At 32.0% G+C, this 13,901-nt stretch overlaps 1 protein-coding gene across 2 annotated transcripts; it reads right to left on the minus strand.

Moving 5' to 3' along the window:
• Positions 1–2,789: 2,789 nt before the first annotated feature.
• On the minus strand, positions 2,790–12,542 carry AAE17 (acyl-activating enzyme 17). 2 transcript variants are annotated; one of them, XM_011010494.1, is made up of 14 exons: positions 12,183–12,542; positions 11,570–11,699; positions 11,187–11,455; positions 10,378–10,582; positions 9,195–9,235; positions 8,972–9,097; positions 8,104–8,177; positions 6,866–7,086; positions 5,339–5,433; positions 4,950–5,166; positions 4,345–4,470; positions 4,167–4,265; positions 3,233–3,445; positions 2,790–3,138 (listed from the first exon to the last, which is right to left on the minus strand). In XM_011010494.1, exons 1-14 carry the CDS (start codon positions 12,446–12,448, stop codon positions 3,028–3,030), a joined length of 2,193 nt encoding a protein of 730 aa, XP_011008796.1. In that variant the 5' UTR covers positions 12,449–12,542; the 3' UTR covers positions 2,790–3,027. The 2 variants fall into 2 exon arrangements, 1 of the variants encoding a protein (XP_011008796.1); XR_840064.1 differs by lacking the exon at positions 2,790–3,138 and having other exon boundaries at positions 3,358–3,445; positions 4,167–4,290.
• Positions 12,543–13,901: the final 1,359 nt, after the last annotated feature.

The following is a 13,901-nucleotide window of genomic DNA, read 5'->3' on the forward strand; positions in this document are numbered from 1 at the left end:
CTATGAAAGGGATTCAATTTGTTGTTAACATAAGTTATAATAATGAATACCTAAAAACATTTACAAGTATTAGCATTATTCGAATAAGATAACTAATGTAATCTTGTTAACAATTAATAATCTGATTAGAACCTCAATTGTGTGTAGTTTTCAATTGAGTAATAGAAAGTGTTTATACTATACTTGTTTGAAATACCATTAGTGGATCATCTAACTTTAACATTTATTTTTATCATTGTTTAATCTTCACATTAATCTTACATCTCAAAGTCCTCTTTAAATCATCATCATCATCATTATTATTATTTATAATTTTTATAGTTAACCTCCTTGTGGTTCGATCCCGGTCTTGCCGAGTTATTTATTACTTCGACACTCCTACACTTTAAAGAAGACATCAATCGTTTGGTTGTGTCATTTATTTTTACTTTGAAATAATTATCCATATCCAATAGAGTAAGAGAGTTGTATTTCAACCCATTAAAGATGGTAATTGAGTAAGAGAGTTGCATTTCAACCCATCAAAGAGTTGCATTTCAACCTATTAAAGATGGTGGTTTTTTTCCTTTTAATTTAAACCCTAATTCTCTAATAACTATTAAGTTTTGATGGTACTTTTCTTTTCAGTATTTGACAAGTAAAAGACAATTTTATTGATTGATATGACACATATTAATGGGCTGGTTGCTACAGATTTATCCCATCTCTTTTATATATGCAAATGTAGTAACAACCACATATTAAGTCATTTGAGGTCTACGAGGGGCTCTCATCTTTTTCAAGAAGAGGGTGAAAGAAATTAACAAATAAAAGTATGAAGTAATGTATAACTATGAAGATAAAATTATTTAGGCATTTATTTCTCAAACTTCAAGGTGTTCCATATAGTCATATCATATTAGTAATTACACTAAAATAGGTCACACCTCTATAAAATAAGGCCTATCAAGAGCAAGTTCTCAGCAATGGTTCAAAACAAAGGTATTGATGAATTAAGAGTTGAAAAGGTTATGGAATTAGTTCATATTTTACTGCTAAAAACTTTGTGACTAGAAATATATTGGTTCTTGATGGCATTCATGCAAAAACCCCAACTCTCACATCAAGGGGTTTTATTAAGGAAGATTTTATGAAAATAACTTGGTTATTTAATGCTAGTAATATTGTTGATTTATGCTTCAAGGATATTATTATATTTCATAGCATTTTAAAAAATAATAATTTTAGATCGAGATTCTAAGTTCATGAGTTATATTTTGATGTACACTTTTAAGAAAATTTGGAATTCATCTTCAATTTAGCATTACTTATTATCATCAAATTGACAGGTAAACTGGAGTTATCAATTGGAGTTTAGAAATTCTTTTAAGAAGTTTAGTGAAAAATCATATTCAAGATCAAGATTATAAGTTCATGAGTTATATTTTGATGTACCCTTTGAAGAAAACTTGGAATTCATTTTCAGTTCAACATTAATTATTATCCTCACATTGACAGGTAAACTGGAGTTATCAATTGGAGTTTAGAAAGTCTTTTAAGAAGTTTGGTGAAAACTAATATTCGAGATTGAGATCTTATTTTTCCACAAGATGAATTTGCTTATAATCATTCTATTAGTCAAAATACTCGTTGTAGTCATTTTCAAGTTATATATAGTCAGAATCCATGGAATTCCTTGGATTTAATTCCACTTTCATTAAGCGTAAATTTCAGTAATAATACTGAAGAAATGGGATAACAGTTTAAGAGTTCAAGAAGGTGATCTAGTTTGGATGCATCTTAGAAAAAAAGGTTTCCACATGGTAAGTATGCTAAGCTCAAACTTAGGGTTGATGCTCCGTTTAAGGTTTTCAAATGGATTAGTGAAGATGCCTACAAGATTGAGCTACCCATACATATAGATATTTTAGACACTTTTAATGTGGCTAACTTAACTCCTTACTATGGTGATGATAGTATATATAATCCAAGAACAAGTGCTTTTCAACAGGGAGAACATGACATAGGAATATTCTCTAATGATCCTATTAATATTGAACTATTTAAGTTTGAGTTGATAATGCAAATGAATGAAGTTCTTGATGTTACTATTATCATCCCATTGGTCAATTTTGGAGTTTGCATTTGCATCTCTTCATTGCATGGAAAAATAAGTTTACCTTGTGATCTTAAAATTTAAAACAAGATGTTTTTTTATCATGCATATATTGGAGTTATATGCAAAAAATTATGATTATTTTAATTTTTAAATTTTTTGTGTGTCTTGTTTGGTTTTCAGCATGTCTAAAACATGTATTAAACAATATTTATCTATTTTTCTTTGAAAATTATTTATTTTTATGAAAATTATTTATTTTTATCTTAATTATGTTATTTTGATGTTATCCCTGGACTTTATTTCATGATGTCTTAATTACGTTATTTTGATGTTATCCCTAGACTTTATCTCATGATGTCTTTATAGATGGTATCTTTTTGTATCTCTAAAATCTATAGATGGTATCTTTTACATCTTTGAAATGATAAATTATTTGTATTTGTATAGTTTTAGTTTTGTAATCTTACAGATGAGCGTTAATTACCATTTGAATAAGAGAACCATTTCTACTCTTTATAAACTACCATCTTGGTATCAAATTGAAACCTTGATTATCTAATAAATCTTACAATCTTTTCCTTCTACTTCAATTTAATTCCTAATAGCAACTCTTCAATTTCATCTCAAATCAAATCCATTAAAGACCCAAACAACAAGAGAAATGACAAGGGAAACAATGAAGACAAAATAGCCCGGCTATAAACCAATTTGGTACCAATCATTTTAATATATATTTGGGTCATAGTTCACCATTTATCTCCAGCCAAATATGTTTACAAGTTTTATCATGGTTTGATTGTTTGCTTGTGCACATCATTTTTTTCCTCCCACAACAAAGCAATTGTCAATTCAATATAGAAGAGTCTATGGATAGAGCATTGCACTCTTTGATAACTTTTCACATCATTTTCCTTCTTAACAGGAATCTCTTACAGTTTAGAGTTCTGGTCCTGCTGAGAAAGTTGCTGCCGCAAAAACCTTCTCATGACCTTGTTTGTAGCAGTCCTTGGGAGAGAAGAAAAGGGCACAACATGAGAAATCTGCACATTTCAGAATAATGAATACAAGTCAATTCCATGTGCTCGATTTTGAAAGTTAATAGAGATGTGCCAAGCAGAAATTATTATTAATTACCCTGAACAGAGGATTTAGTTTCTTTTGCACTGCTGAATTGAAAGAAATCCTCAACTTATCCAAGTCAACAGTAGAATCATCTGAATCCTTCAATACAACAGCAATTACCAATTGCTCAGGCCCACCTTGAGGTGGAGGCACCCCGATGGCAGCTGTCTCCAGGACATTGCTATCAACAGCATTACAGACGCGTTCAATCTCAACAGAGCTAACCTGCAGAAACAGAATCATTTCTATTGAAGAAAAAAATCAAAAAACAAAACAAAAGAATGGAAGGACCATGTCTAGAAAACATATCAGCTTCAATTGTAGTTTCATACATAAACCTTGTTGTGCAAGGAGGACAACCATGTCTTGAGGAAAATAAAATTAAAATAGCAGAAGCTGTAGCACTTGGATGCCCAAAAGGGTCCCATTTTTCAGCATTATTAGGTTCATCATAACAATTTTAAACCCTGTCGCTCTGAAATGAATTTGTTCATTAAGCAATTCAAATATGATTGCCTTGATTGGAAATATGTTTGCTATGCTCAAACTTGCAACACTGTTGCTCAAACTTGCAACGCTGTTTCTCGAGGCTTGTATCTCACTGGGGAGATAAAACTCAGTCAGTTTACTTCTAATTCTTCAGAACAGAATCACTGGCCATGAAAACAGATGAAAGAATTGAAGTTCAAATACTTAAGGAATGATTTTTAAAAAGAGCAATTTGGTTGCAACAGATGGCTTAGAACCAGAGGAAAGTTAGGGGACAGGTTAATATGATGCATACGAGATGAGAGATAGCTTGTCTGGCTTTACTCCGCTTTTGTAAGGGAAGGTAACAATGTTCTCATCTTCCTATAATGAGGTGAGAGATTAGCTTGTTTTATGTGTCTGCAAAACACACAATTGATTTACAAAGATTTTATTAATCAAAAGATTGAAAGCACACCTTGATACCCCCAAGATTCATGGTATCGTCTGCGCGGCCATGTGCATGATAATAACCTCTAGAAGTACGCTCAAAAACATCCCCATGCCTTCGAAGAATCTGCATGAATGAAATCAAAAGTCCACTACTCAGGTGGCTGCAACACCAAATTAGTAGATAGATACAGAGGAGCACTTACTTTTCCATTCCAAAGGGGCATTCCTTTAAAGTACACATTGTAATGGTCAGCATTCAGCAGTGTGCTTGAAGCTCCAAACATGAGAGGACCAAGTGCCAGTTCACCCATCCCTGGTACATTTTGTGGCTGTGCTTGAAGAAACGGGAACAATGAGTTGTCAAATTGTTCATTGGAATATTGGAAAATTCCAATTAGTAGTAAATTTATAAGTTCAGTAGAACCTTTTTGTCAAAACAGAGATGAAGCCAAATAACAAGCTTGTCAGATTTATTTATTTTTTTAAAATAAGAAAGAAAAAGAGATTTTCCTTAACAAAGTCTTTCCAAACTTTCTTAAGCATGACATGACACAAATTTAAGGTGCCCTGGTTAGGAAGGAATCCGAACAATTAACTGCATATATTTAGTAGGAAAACAATCATTGTTCTTCATTAGGGTACAACTAGATAATGTTCCGAACAGAAACACATAACCACTCATGGATAGTATTTTTATTTGCACAGATTTCAATATTTGAGTACTAAACCAAACTTCATATACTGCTCTTGTTATAATTGATAAGGACTAATATTTTCTCAAATTAATGTAAGGTGCAATAATGCTCACTATAGGATGACCATCGTCACCAAGAATAAACAAACTGCATCCCATTGCTGGCGTGCTAAAAGCAGCCAGTGATTGAGGCTGCAACAAGGACCCGGAAACAAATCCACCACCAATCTCTGTGCCACCGCAATATTCAATAATAGGTTTGTACTGAGCTCGTCCCATCAACCATAGGTATTCATCTACACTTGATGCTTCACCAGTGGAGGCAAAGCAACTACCATATTTGACAAGACCATAATGAATATATCTTGAATCAGTAACAGGGGAAAAAATTGACAATACACAATCTTCAATCAAACAGAAAAACACAAATAAACCCTCGCATATCTACCGCATTTTACAAGGTGAGAACAAAACTACAGTAAAAGTCTAGAACTTACACTTACCGAATGGCAGACCAATCATAGCCTGATGTGGAGTTTGCACTTTTCCATACCCGGACTATACTTGGGATCACACCAAGCATCGTTACTCTAGCATCCTGGACAAATTGTAGGAGAACTTGTATGAACTTCAAAAATCTTAAATTCTTAAAGCATATATTAAACAGCATATCTTAAGCAATATTACTTTTCAAATCCTATGTCTTTCAAAATATTCTCAGGAAAATTGTCAGAAAATAAAATTCTCTTGAAAAGAAATCATGTCTTTGTCAAACCATTTAACAATCAACTAATGTAATCAACACATGCAAGTAGCAAACATGCATAATTGCTTTTCACACTAATGTCTTCCCATCCAAGCTTTCCACTGTTGCATTATGTATTGTTCCTGAGTTTAACAAAAGAGAGAAGTTCAGTGGAGCACCATTCTGTTTTCTGTGTCAACTAAATTTAAATTCACATTTACTTCCCAAATTTAAAAACAGGTTCCAGAAGAAGAAACGAGAGGGTGTAAGAGTAACTTGAATTACATCAACATCTTATGGTAGAACGTAATCAAGGTAGAGATTTAATGTGATTAAATTAGAATTTTGATTACACTGTTTGGTTACTCTTTTAACATCTCATGGAATATAATGATGATTGGAATTGTAATGCGCATCAAATTATAAGTCGTAAAGGTGATTACATGCATGCAGTAATGACAGTTGCAATTTAATAAAAAAAAAAAAACAATTATTAAACCATGATTAGGAACAATTAAAGAGTATAATTACATTTCTCAAACAATTTCTTGAAAAAGAAGAATAAAGAAAAAAATTGATCATGCGAACCCTCTTTAAAGTGTAATCACATTAAAAAAATGTAATCCTCCTTCAAAATATTTAAAGGCAGTAAGTTCAAGAAATTATCAACTTCAATTTCTTTTTCTAACTGATTATATCAATGAATACTTTTCATCACAATAACATTGAATTTGGGTAACCAGAGAAAGGAGTGGAACAATTATGTTCTTCATTACATTACATTATAACATACCAAACATGTAGGTGAAATTTTTAATAAACTGTTTTAGACTGAGGCTTGGTTGTTGTTATTGCCTCTCTTTCTCTCTCTTCAAATAATGGGAAATGGAAGTTCAGTTAGTATATTAACAAAAGTGAATTCACAAGGAAAAAATGAAGTTCAACCACAGGTCAGAAAGCTTATAATAGACACAGGATGACAATAGCTTACAATTGATGGAGAGAGACTCACTAGAAGTTCTTGGTAAGAAGATTCCGGAATTATCTATGGCTTAAAGTTATTAAAGGAATTAAATTGAACAGCAATTGCAGAGATGACAAAGAATTCAATTTTCAAAAAAAAAATAAGACTGCAAATATTCTAGAAGTTATGTTGGTCTGGACAAGTGAACGCATAAAATAACACTAGATTTTGGAACAGGAAGATAAATTAAGAAGTCAGATGGCAACAGAGAAAACTGGCACTGAGAAATATTAAATAGACAAATGGGAATGGAATTCTTACCTGTACAAATTTGGCAAAGCCAGAACCAAGAGGGGATCCATTATATAAAGCAATGGATGCCCCATTTAATAATGAAGCATATACTAGCCAAGGACCCATCATCCACCCAAGGTTAGTTGGCCAAGCAACAATATCACCCTTGCGGATATCCATGTGGCACCATGCATCAGCAGCAGCTTTGAAAGGAGTCAAATGGGTCCATGGAATTGCTTTTGGCTCCCCTACATGAGCAAATGGTCCCATTCACAATTGTCACTAAGAATTTGAAACCTTTTCTCAGTTTTAATCAGTTTTGAAACCTCTAGAATAGAATTAACAGTTTATCTGAATTGTGCATGATTAGGTTTAGTTCTGATGTATCTCCCATTGATTTACAGAATCAAGGCTATTGGTAAACTGTAACAATTAAATCATATCCAGAACTTCAAAAACTTTGATGGAAACAAGTTACCAAAGATCTTGTCAAGTCAGAATGGCACCAGCTTATGATTTAGTTTATGCTGTTAGCTTACAATCAATTTGTGTTATTTTCTTTACTTGGAATCATGAACCACAGCTTTAAGTTCTTCAGGCCGCTATGGTGAGTGCTAACAACTGTGCTAAATTGGAGTCATTATGTAGAACATGCTAAAACCACAGAACATAATATCACAAAACTATTGTAGGCCGATATCCCCTTCATGATAGATGTTAAAAGGATGACATTTGACCCGAAGGATCCATGAAGTTGGTGTGCAAATACTTGCATACAAATCAGAACCTGAACATTTACAATTTCTTCTGACATGAAAAACCAGAATTCCATTAAAATATTGAAGCTCCTTTAAGTGATAATGAAGAAATTATGTACACAATTATAGGCTTCTTGAAATTAACTAAGAATACTAAACTAAACATTAAAAAAAAAAAAGAAGCATCTTCAAGTAACCACCTGTCCTTCCTCATTTCCAGAGAAATCATGGTTGAAGTCCACCATAACTTCAAATTTACACCATTAATCTTACTTGATTACTCCAAAAATATAAAATACCTTGTCTTTTCTTTTGCAATTAGATGACATATTACAACTTTTAGTGATTTAAAAACAGTTTTTAAAAAGATTTGCAATTTATTTCATTATTAATTTAACTAAAGGCACGGAAAAAAACCTCAACTTGCTCAAAGAAATGCCGTTTTGAATTTAAGCAATAAAATAAAGAGCCAGAAAGCTAAAGGAGCCTAGAATACCAGCGAGTTACCTGTAGTTCCAGATGAGAAAAGGATATTTGTAAATGCTTCAACTGGTTGTTCAACGGCTGCAAATTCATCTCCTCTGCAGTTTTAATGTTACAGATGAGCATGTGTAGCATCAATAGTATAACTTCATCAATCACAAGTTCAAACTAAAGAAATTACTTATCAGGAAGCTCTTTGATAAATTCCTATTTGATAGTTTACTAAAGCATTGTCAAATGTGAAACAGAAAGCAGTAGATATGCTAATGTCAAAATTAAGTTGTTCCAACAAGAAAAGAAAGAAAAACAAGATAATTTTTTTCGTCTGTTCCCAACAGCATATGATTTAATAACTCAGAAAGACATTCTTAAAGTTGTAATCAACCAAACAGCCTACAGTTTGCATAACTAATCCAATTTCCAAAAAGCCCCTTCAACACCTAGGAGAAGTGAAACTATTCAAAGCAAGTAGCAATTGGCAAGCATATAAAACCAAACAAAATAATGCCAAGTTAAAAATAATGATCTTGACATACAATGAATTACTTCTCCATCACACCAGGAGTAATTTTATATCAAACAAGATGAGAACTATCACCACGGGATTCAGCAAAACATGAAAACTCATGAAAATATTTCACAGAACTTTTTAATTCTTGATTGGACAGCAATGCATCCGTGCATTCATTGCCTTTCTGTCATAAAGTCCCAAACTATCACATTTTGGTTGCTTATGCGGAACAAATATCATGCCGTGTCCAAATTATGAGCAAGAGGAGCCATAATATGGTACATCATGCATTTAATCAATGTGAAGCTTAAACAAGCAGTTAATTCCTATTTAAAGTTGAAAATATAGAAAAAGAGAAAGAAAAAACATAAGAAAGCATACCTTAAATCTGTTGCTTTTTCAAGGAAATCATGCCAGGAAATGTCACCGTCACGCAAGTTCATACTGAAGCTACAGCCTTTGGTAGGAATGACAATTGCCATAGGTGCTTGAGCATGCACAACTCGACTGTAGAATTGAAGTTATATGGCAAGTCAAATATTCACAAAGAAATGCATGAACCCGAATTTTTTACTATATGAATAAAGAGTAAATAGAATTTCACCTGTACAATGGAATACTTTTATCACCACGAATTATAAGATCCTGAGAAAAAGGGTTTTGAAGAATGAGAAGAAAGTCAAGGACCCTATGCTTACATGAGGAATGGATAACAATCATAACATTATCAGTAGAAAATAAAAATGAATAATTCAGAGCAGATCACCTCAAAGATGTTTATTATGCTAAGAGTTCTGATACTTACACCACTACTGAGATGAAGCCTTTCATTTTCAGCTTCCAAATCTCCAAAGCACAAACTTACCATAAACTTACTTAGTACTATAACACAGTATCAAGTGAAAATAAAAGAGGGTGAGCTCAAACACTTTCTGATAGATTGAACAATAAATAAACCATGGAAGAGACATTAGCATTGAACAAATCCCACTGAAAGATCATCACAAACATGAACCCTCAGCCATGATACAAACATGTATGATCAGTACTGACTTAGGAATAGCCCTTATTGAGTTCATTTATATTGAGAACCAATAAGTATAACATAATATTGCATGACTAGAGATTAATAGATTCTCACAAGTTTAACACCTCAGTGACCAATGTCATGAATTTTTATTTAATAATAGATATGTGAAACCTGAAAGTAATTCCATAGAGTGAGGAGCCTTTGTGTGTTAATGATCTTCATGGTATCCTATGTAATTGATTTATTGTCCCTTTTGACATCTAATACAATGGCTAATCAGAGTCATTTAGGGTAAGCTTCCACATAGGTTGTCCTGACATTTGCTGCAAACCAGAGTGCATTAAGTATATCCCAAGGAACTTCATCAAATATATCCTATAAGGCTACACTTCTTACAAAGAGGTGGAAAAGGAATAATCTAAACCAAAGCAGCTTTCAGTTGTAAATTTAAATTACAATTGGAAGATATCATGCTTACAAAAAAAAAATTGCAGATTTTTTTTTTTTTTGGTTAAATGAGATAAAGTGAACAACGGTGCTTAAAGAAACCCTAGGAGCAAAATCTATCACCGACTCAAGTAATCATACAAAGATGAAGTAGGGTTTGCAGAGAATTCATTTAAGTGAAATGTATCAGACAAGGAACATAGACTTAAAAATCCACTATGTTACTCCACAGCTTGAGAAAATTCAAGCACAAATATATCAATGAAGAATGCGAATAATTTTATTCCTATGGAAGGAAATAAGTTATTACCTGAGTAAATATGGCCTTTGCTTCTGAAATTTTAAGCCTCGCTGATATTTCAGGTGGAGCAAAGCTATCAGCAATGGATACAACTACATGTCCTGCCAGAACAATAGCAAGGTAGATAATCACAGACTCCACATTCATTGGCATATCAATTGCAATTGCAGATCCTGTGTCCAAACCCAGAGCATTGAGGGCATATGCAACTAACCTGCAAGTTGTAGTGCAAGGAGAAATTTGCGTCAGACATGGAGAAAGTTGGAGGCAAAAATATATGAGAAGAATAACCAAAATCAAAGAATTTAGCAGAAGTCGAGATAAGCCTCATGTGATTATCTCTTAACTTCATGATACCTTAGCAAATTAGAAAGAACCAAGCTGCAGTAAATCATTTCCCATAAAATATTACACTGATTGTATATGATAAAAGATTATGACTCTCCTAATACAACTCACCTCTACTAAGTCTTAAACCCAACCAAACATAACACACCACAAGAATCTTTTTCATCATTTTAACTATATCTAGAGCAATAAATACAAAACTTTATATGAGGTCTAATTATAGGACAAGAAAAACAATGGTATGAGGTTGAAACCATATTAGAAGATTGACAAAGTTATCCAAAACCTACTTCAAAGTATGTCATTGCAAGGTGTGACAGAATTACAGTATTGCGACAGCTTTTTTAAAGAGGGGCCATTTCCATTTTCCACCATGGAGCTAATGCATCCAAATTATGGCAATGAAAATTTTTAGCCAACAGATAAAAGAACTTGTAATAAACAAAACTTGTATGTGAAAACCAGCATACCAAACCTCTGACCGCAATTCCTCGAGTGTCAAACTGCTTACAGGCATATCATCATTTCCTTCATCACGCCATCTTATAACAACATCATCCAAATTTCTCTTACAATTCAAAGTCAAACAAGTTTTTGCAGGATTTACATATGCTCCAGGAAGCCATTGACCACCTGGGTTTGCCAAGGAACTTTCTCTATCTGTATTCTCGCTTAAAATACTTTGGGGAGGAACTGAAAATGATATACTCATTTCATCGAGAATAGTTTTCCAATACACCTGACCAGCAAAGACATAGGAAACCACGCCAAAGATTGACTCACGGTTCAATTTTGACAGAATAAAAGGGGGGGGGCATAAAGATGCACCGATAAATTCATGCACAAACTCTACCTCGGGATTGGATACTGAAAATTCTTGAAAGTGAGAGAAACTTGATATGGGATCCTTATATGTAGAACCCAAAAACTCTTTTCCACGCCTCTCTAATAACTGCCCCACATTCGTCAGCATTGCAGCCTCCCTGTCCATGTAACAACATTCAAACTAACGGGCATGCATAGCAAAATAAAATTAGGATAAAAGGGCTAGAGTGTCTGTCTTCAAGACAAGCGCAAGTGATATTTCAGTTGTTCTCTCTCTCCTTGCACAATTTCAAGAACTACCTCTTAGTATTATAATTTAAGGTTAGCTTTGTTATGACTTCTGCAAAATGATTTTTACTTTTGATTCAATAATAGTTATAAATATGTTTGGTTAGATAACAACTTTTGAATTGCAATGAAAATCTTGATTTAATCAAAAGTTGAATGTCTTTAACTTTTAACTGATGCATTATAACTTATACCGCATTTCTTCTTTCAAGAGAGTTGTTTTTAAGTCATTTTTATCAAATACATTTCTAAACCAAATTCATGTTTTTCCCTGACATGTTTTATACTAAAATAAAAAAAAAAAACCACGCCAGACAGGTCTCAAACTTAACATCATGTATGAAAAGTCTTACGGGTCGGGTGACCAAGCGGGCGGGTCCGGGCCAAAGTCCTTGAAGCAGCCATAATACATCATCTGATGGAAGGAGAAAGGAAGAAGAGGATGAAGTATGCGTTTGGAGAGAAGAGTCCATGTTTGAGGAGAGGAAGGACCATGAGTGTTGATGATTTCAGAGATATCTTCGTAAAGTTTGAGTGCACTTGATGGGGAAATCCCAAGAGCTTCAATGTCTGATACAGAGATGGAGTCTAAAGCTGCTTCGTAGTGTAGAGCAGCCATCTAATTACAAAGATTAATAATCTGGAAAGAATGAGGTTTGATTATCTGATTATTTAGAGAGGCAGATTCGATGAGAATTTTTTTGGTGGTGGGGGGGGGGGGGGGGGGGGGGGGGGGGGACATTTTGAATTGCCTGGGTGTGCGTGAGACATCAATCCTTCCTAATTTTTTTTATTTTTTTTATTTTGTTCTTAAGCTAGCTCGTAATTTCATACTTCTAACAACGGAGACAGATAAACTAGATAGTTGACCCATCATAGACCGCAGTTCGGATTACATTTTTTCTAGAATAAAAAATGGCCGAGTGATTATAGAGTTTAAAAAAAAAAACCAAAAATCTTCATATGAATAACTGAGTGAAAGAGTTTGATAAACTTAATTAATTTAATAATATAATTATAAAAAATAATGATGAATTAAAAAAAATACTTGTCAATATTTTAAAAATATATTATTTACATTTTCTTAAAAGATAACAATTATCTTATTTGATAAAATTAAATAAAAATATAATAATTTCATAAAAAAATTTTAAAAATAATTCAAGGTCTAAATAGCACCAAAGTAAACATACACATAAGAAATTCAATAAAATATTGAAGATCCTCTTAGACAAAGTAAATTGTAAAAGATGAAACTAAAAAAATTAATTTTAAAAAAAATATCAAAAAAAATTAACTTAACTAATCTACAATTTAAAATATAAGATAAAAATAATAATTATAAAGCTCAAGATCTATTAATCTAATATGAACAAATAAAAAAAATCAAAGTTAAATCAGGCTAATTTTCTATATTAATGATCCAGGTCATCAGATCAAAATACCTCATAAAAAGTAAACATAAAAAAAATCAATTAGCAGTTCTAATCATCCTAAATTATAAAAAAATAAATAATAATTAAAATAATGAATACCAACTTGGATAAAAAAAAAATAATGAAGTAAAATGATAAGAGATAAAATAAAAAATAAAAAAAATGAGGGATTTAAAATAAATAACAATAAAAAAATGAGTCCAAACTGGAAAAAAAATAAATGAAATAAAATGTTGAAGATAAAATTGATTAAATAAACAACCTTAAAAGGCCTTAAAAAAAAATAGCAATCGAAAGAATAAAAATCAAATTTGAGATCAAAATTAAATAAAATAAAATAACAAGAGATAAAATAAAAAAATCAAGAAAACAATTTAAAAAATAGTTATCAAAAGAATGAGGGTCAAATTAAATACAAAAATTAAATGAAATAAAATGATGAGTAATGAAATTGAAAAATAAATAAATAAAATGATTAAAAAAATAATAATTAAAATAATAATAACCAAATTGGATACAAAAATTAAATGAAATAAAATATTTAGAGATAAAATTAAAAAAAATAACCTTAAAAAGCTTTGAAAAAAACAAATAACAATAAGAATGATATATATACAAATTAATAGGACACATTTA

Source organism: Populus euphratica, unplaced genomic scaffold (assembly GCF_000495115.2).
Source record: "Populus euphratica unplaced genomic scaffold, PopEup_1.0 scaffold489.1, whole genome shotgun sequence".
Taxonomy (NCBI): Eukaryota; Viridiplantae; Streptophyta; class Magnoliopsida; order Malpighiales; family Salicaceae; genus Populus; species Populus euphratica.

What these genes read in the sequence shown, in the direction of transcription:
- AAE17 (XM_011010494.1), bottom strand. Translation starts at nt 12,448, where the DNA reads ATGGCTGCTCTACACTACGAAGCAGCTTTAGACTCCATCTCTGTATCA. An exon ending in CAAAGGCCATATTTACTCAG is followed by an intron (nt 9,236 to 10,377) that starts GTAATAACTTAT and finishes CCTTTTTCTCAG; the next exon opens with GATCTTATAATTCGTGGTGA. An exon ending in TGCCCCTTTGGAATGGAAAA is followed by an intron (nt 4,266 to 4,344) that starts GTAAGTGCTCCT and finishes TCATTCATGCAG; the next exon opens with ATTCTTCGAAGGCATGGGGA.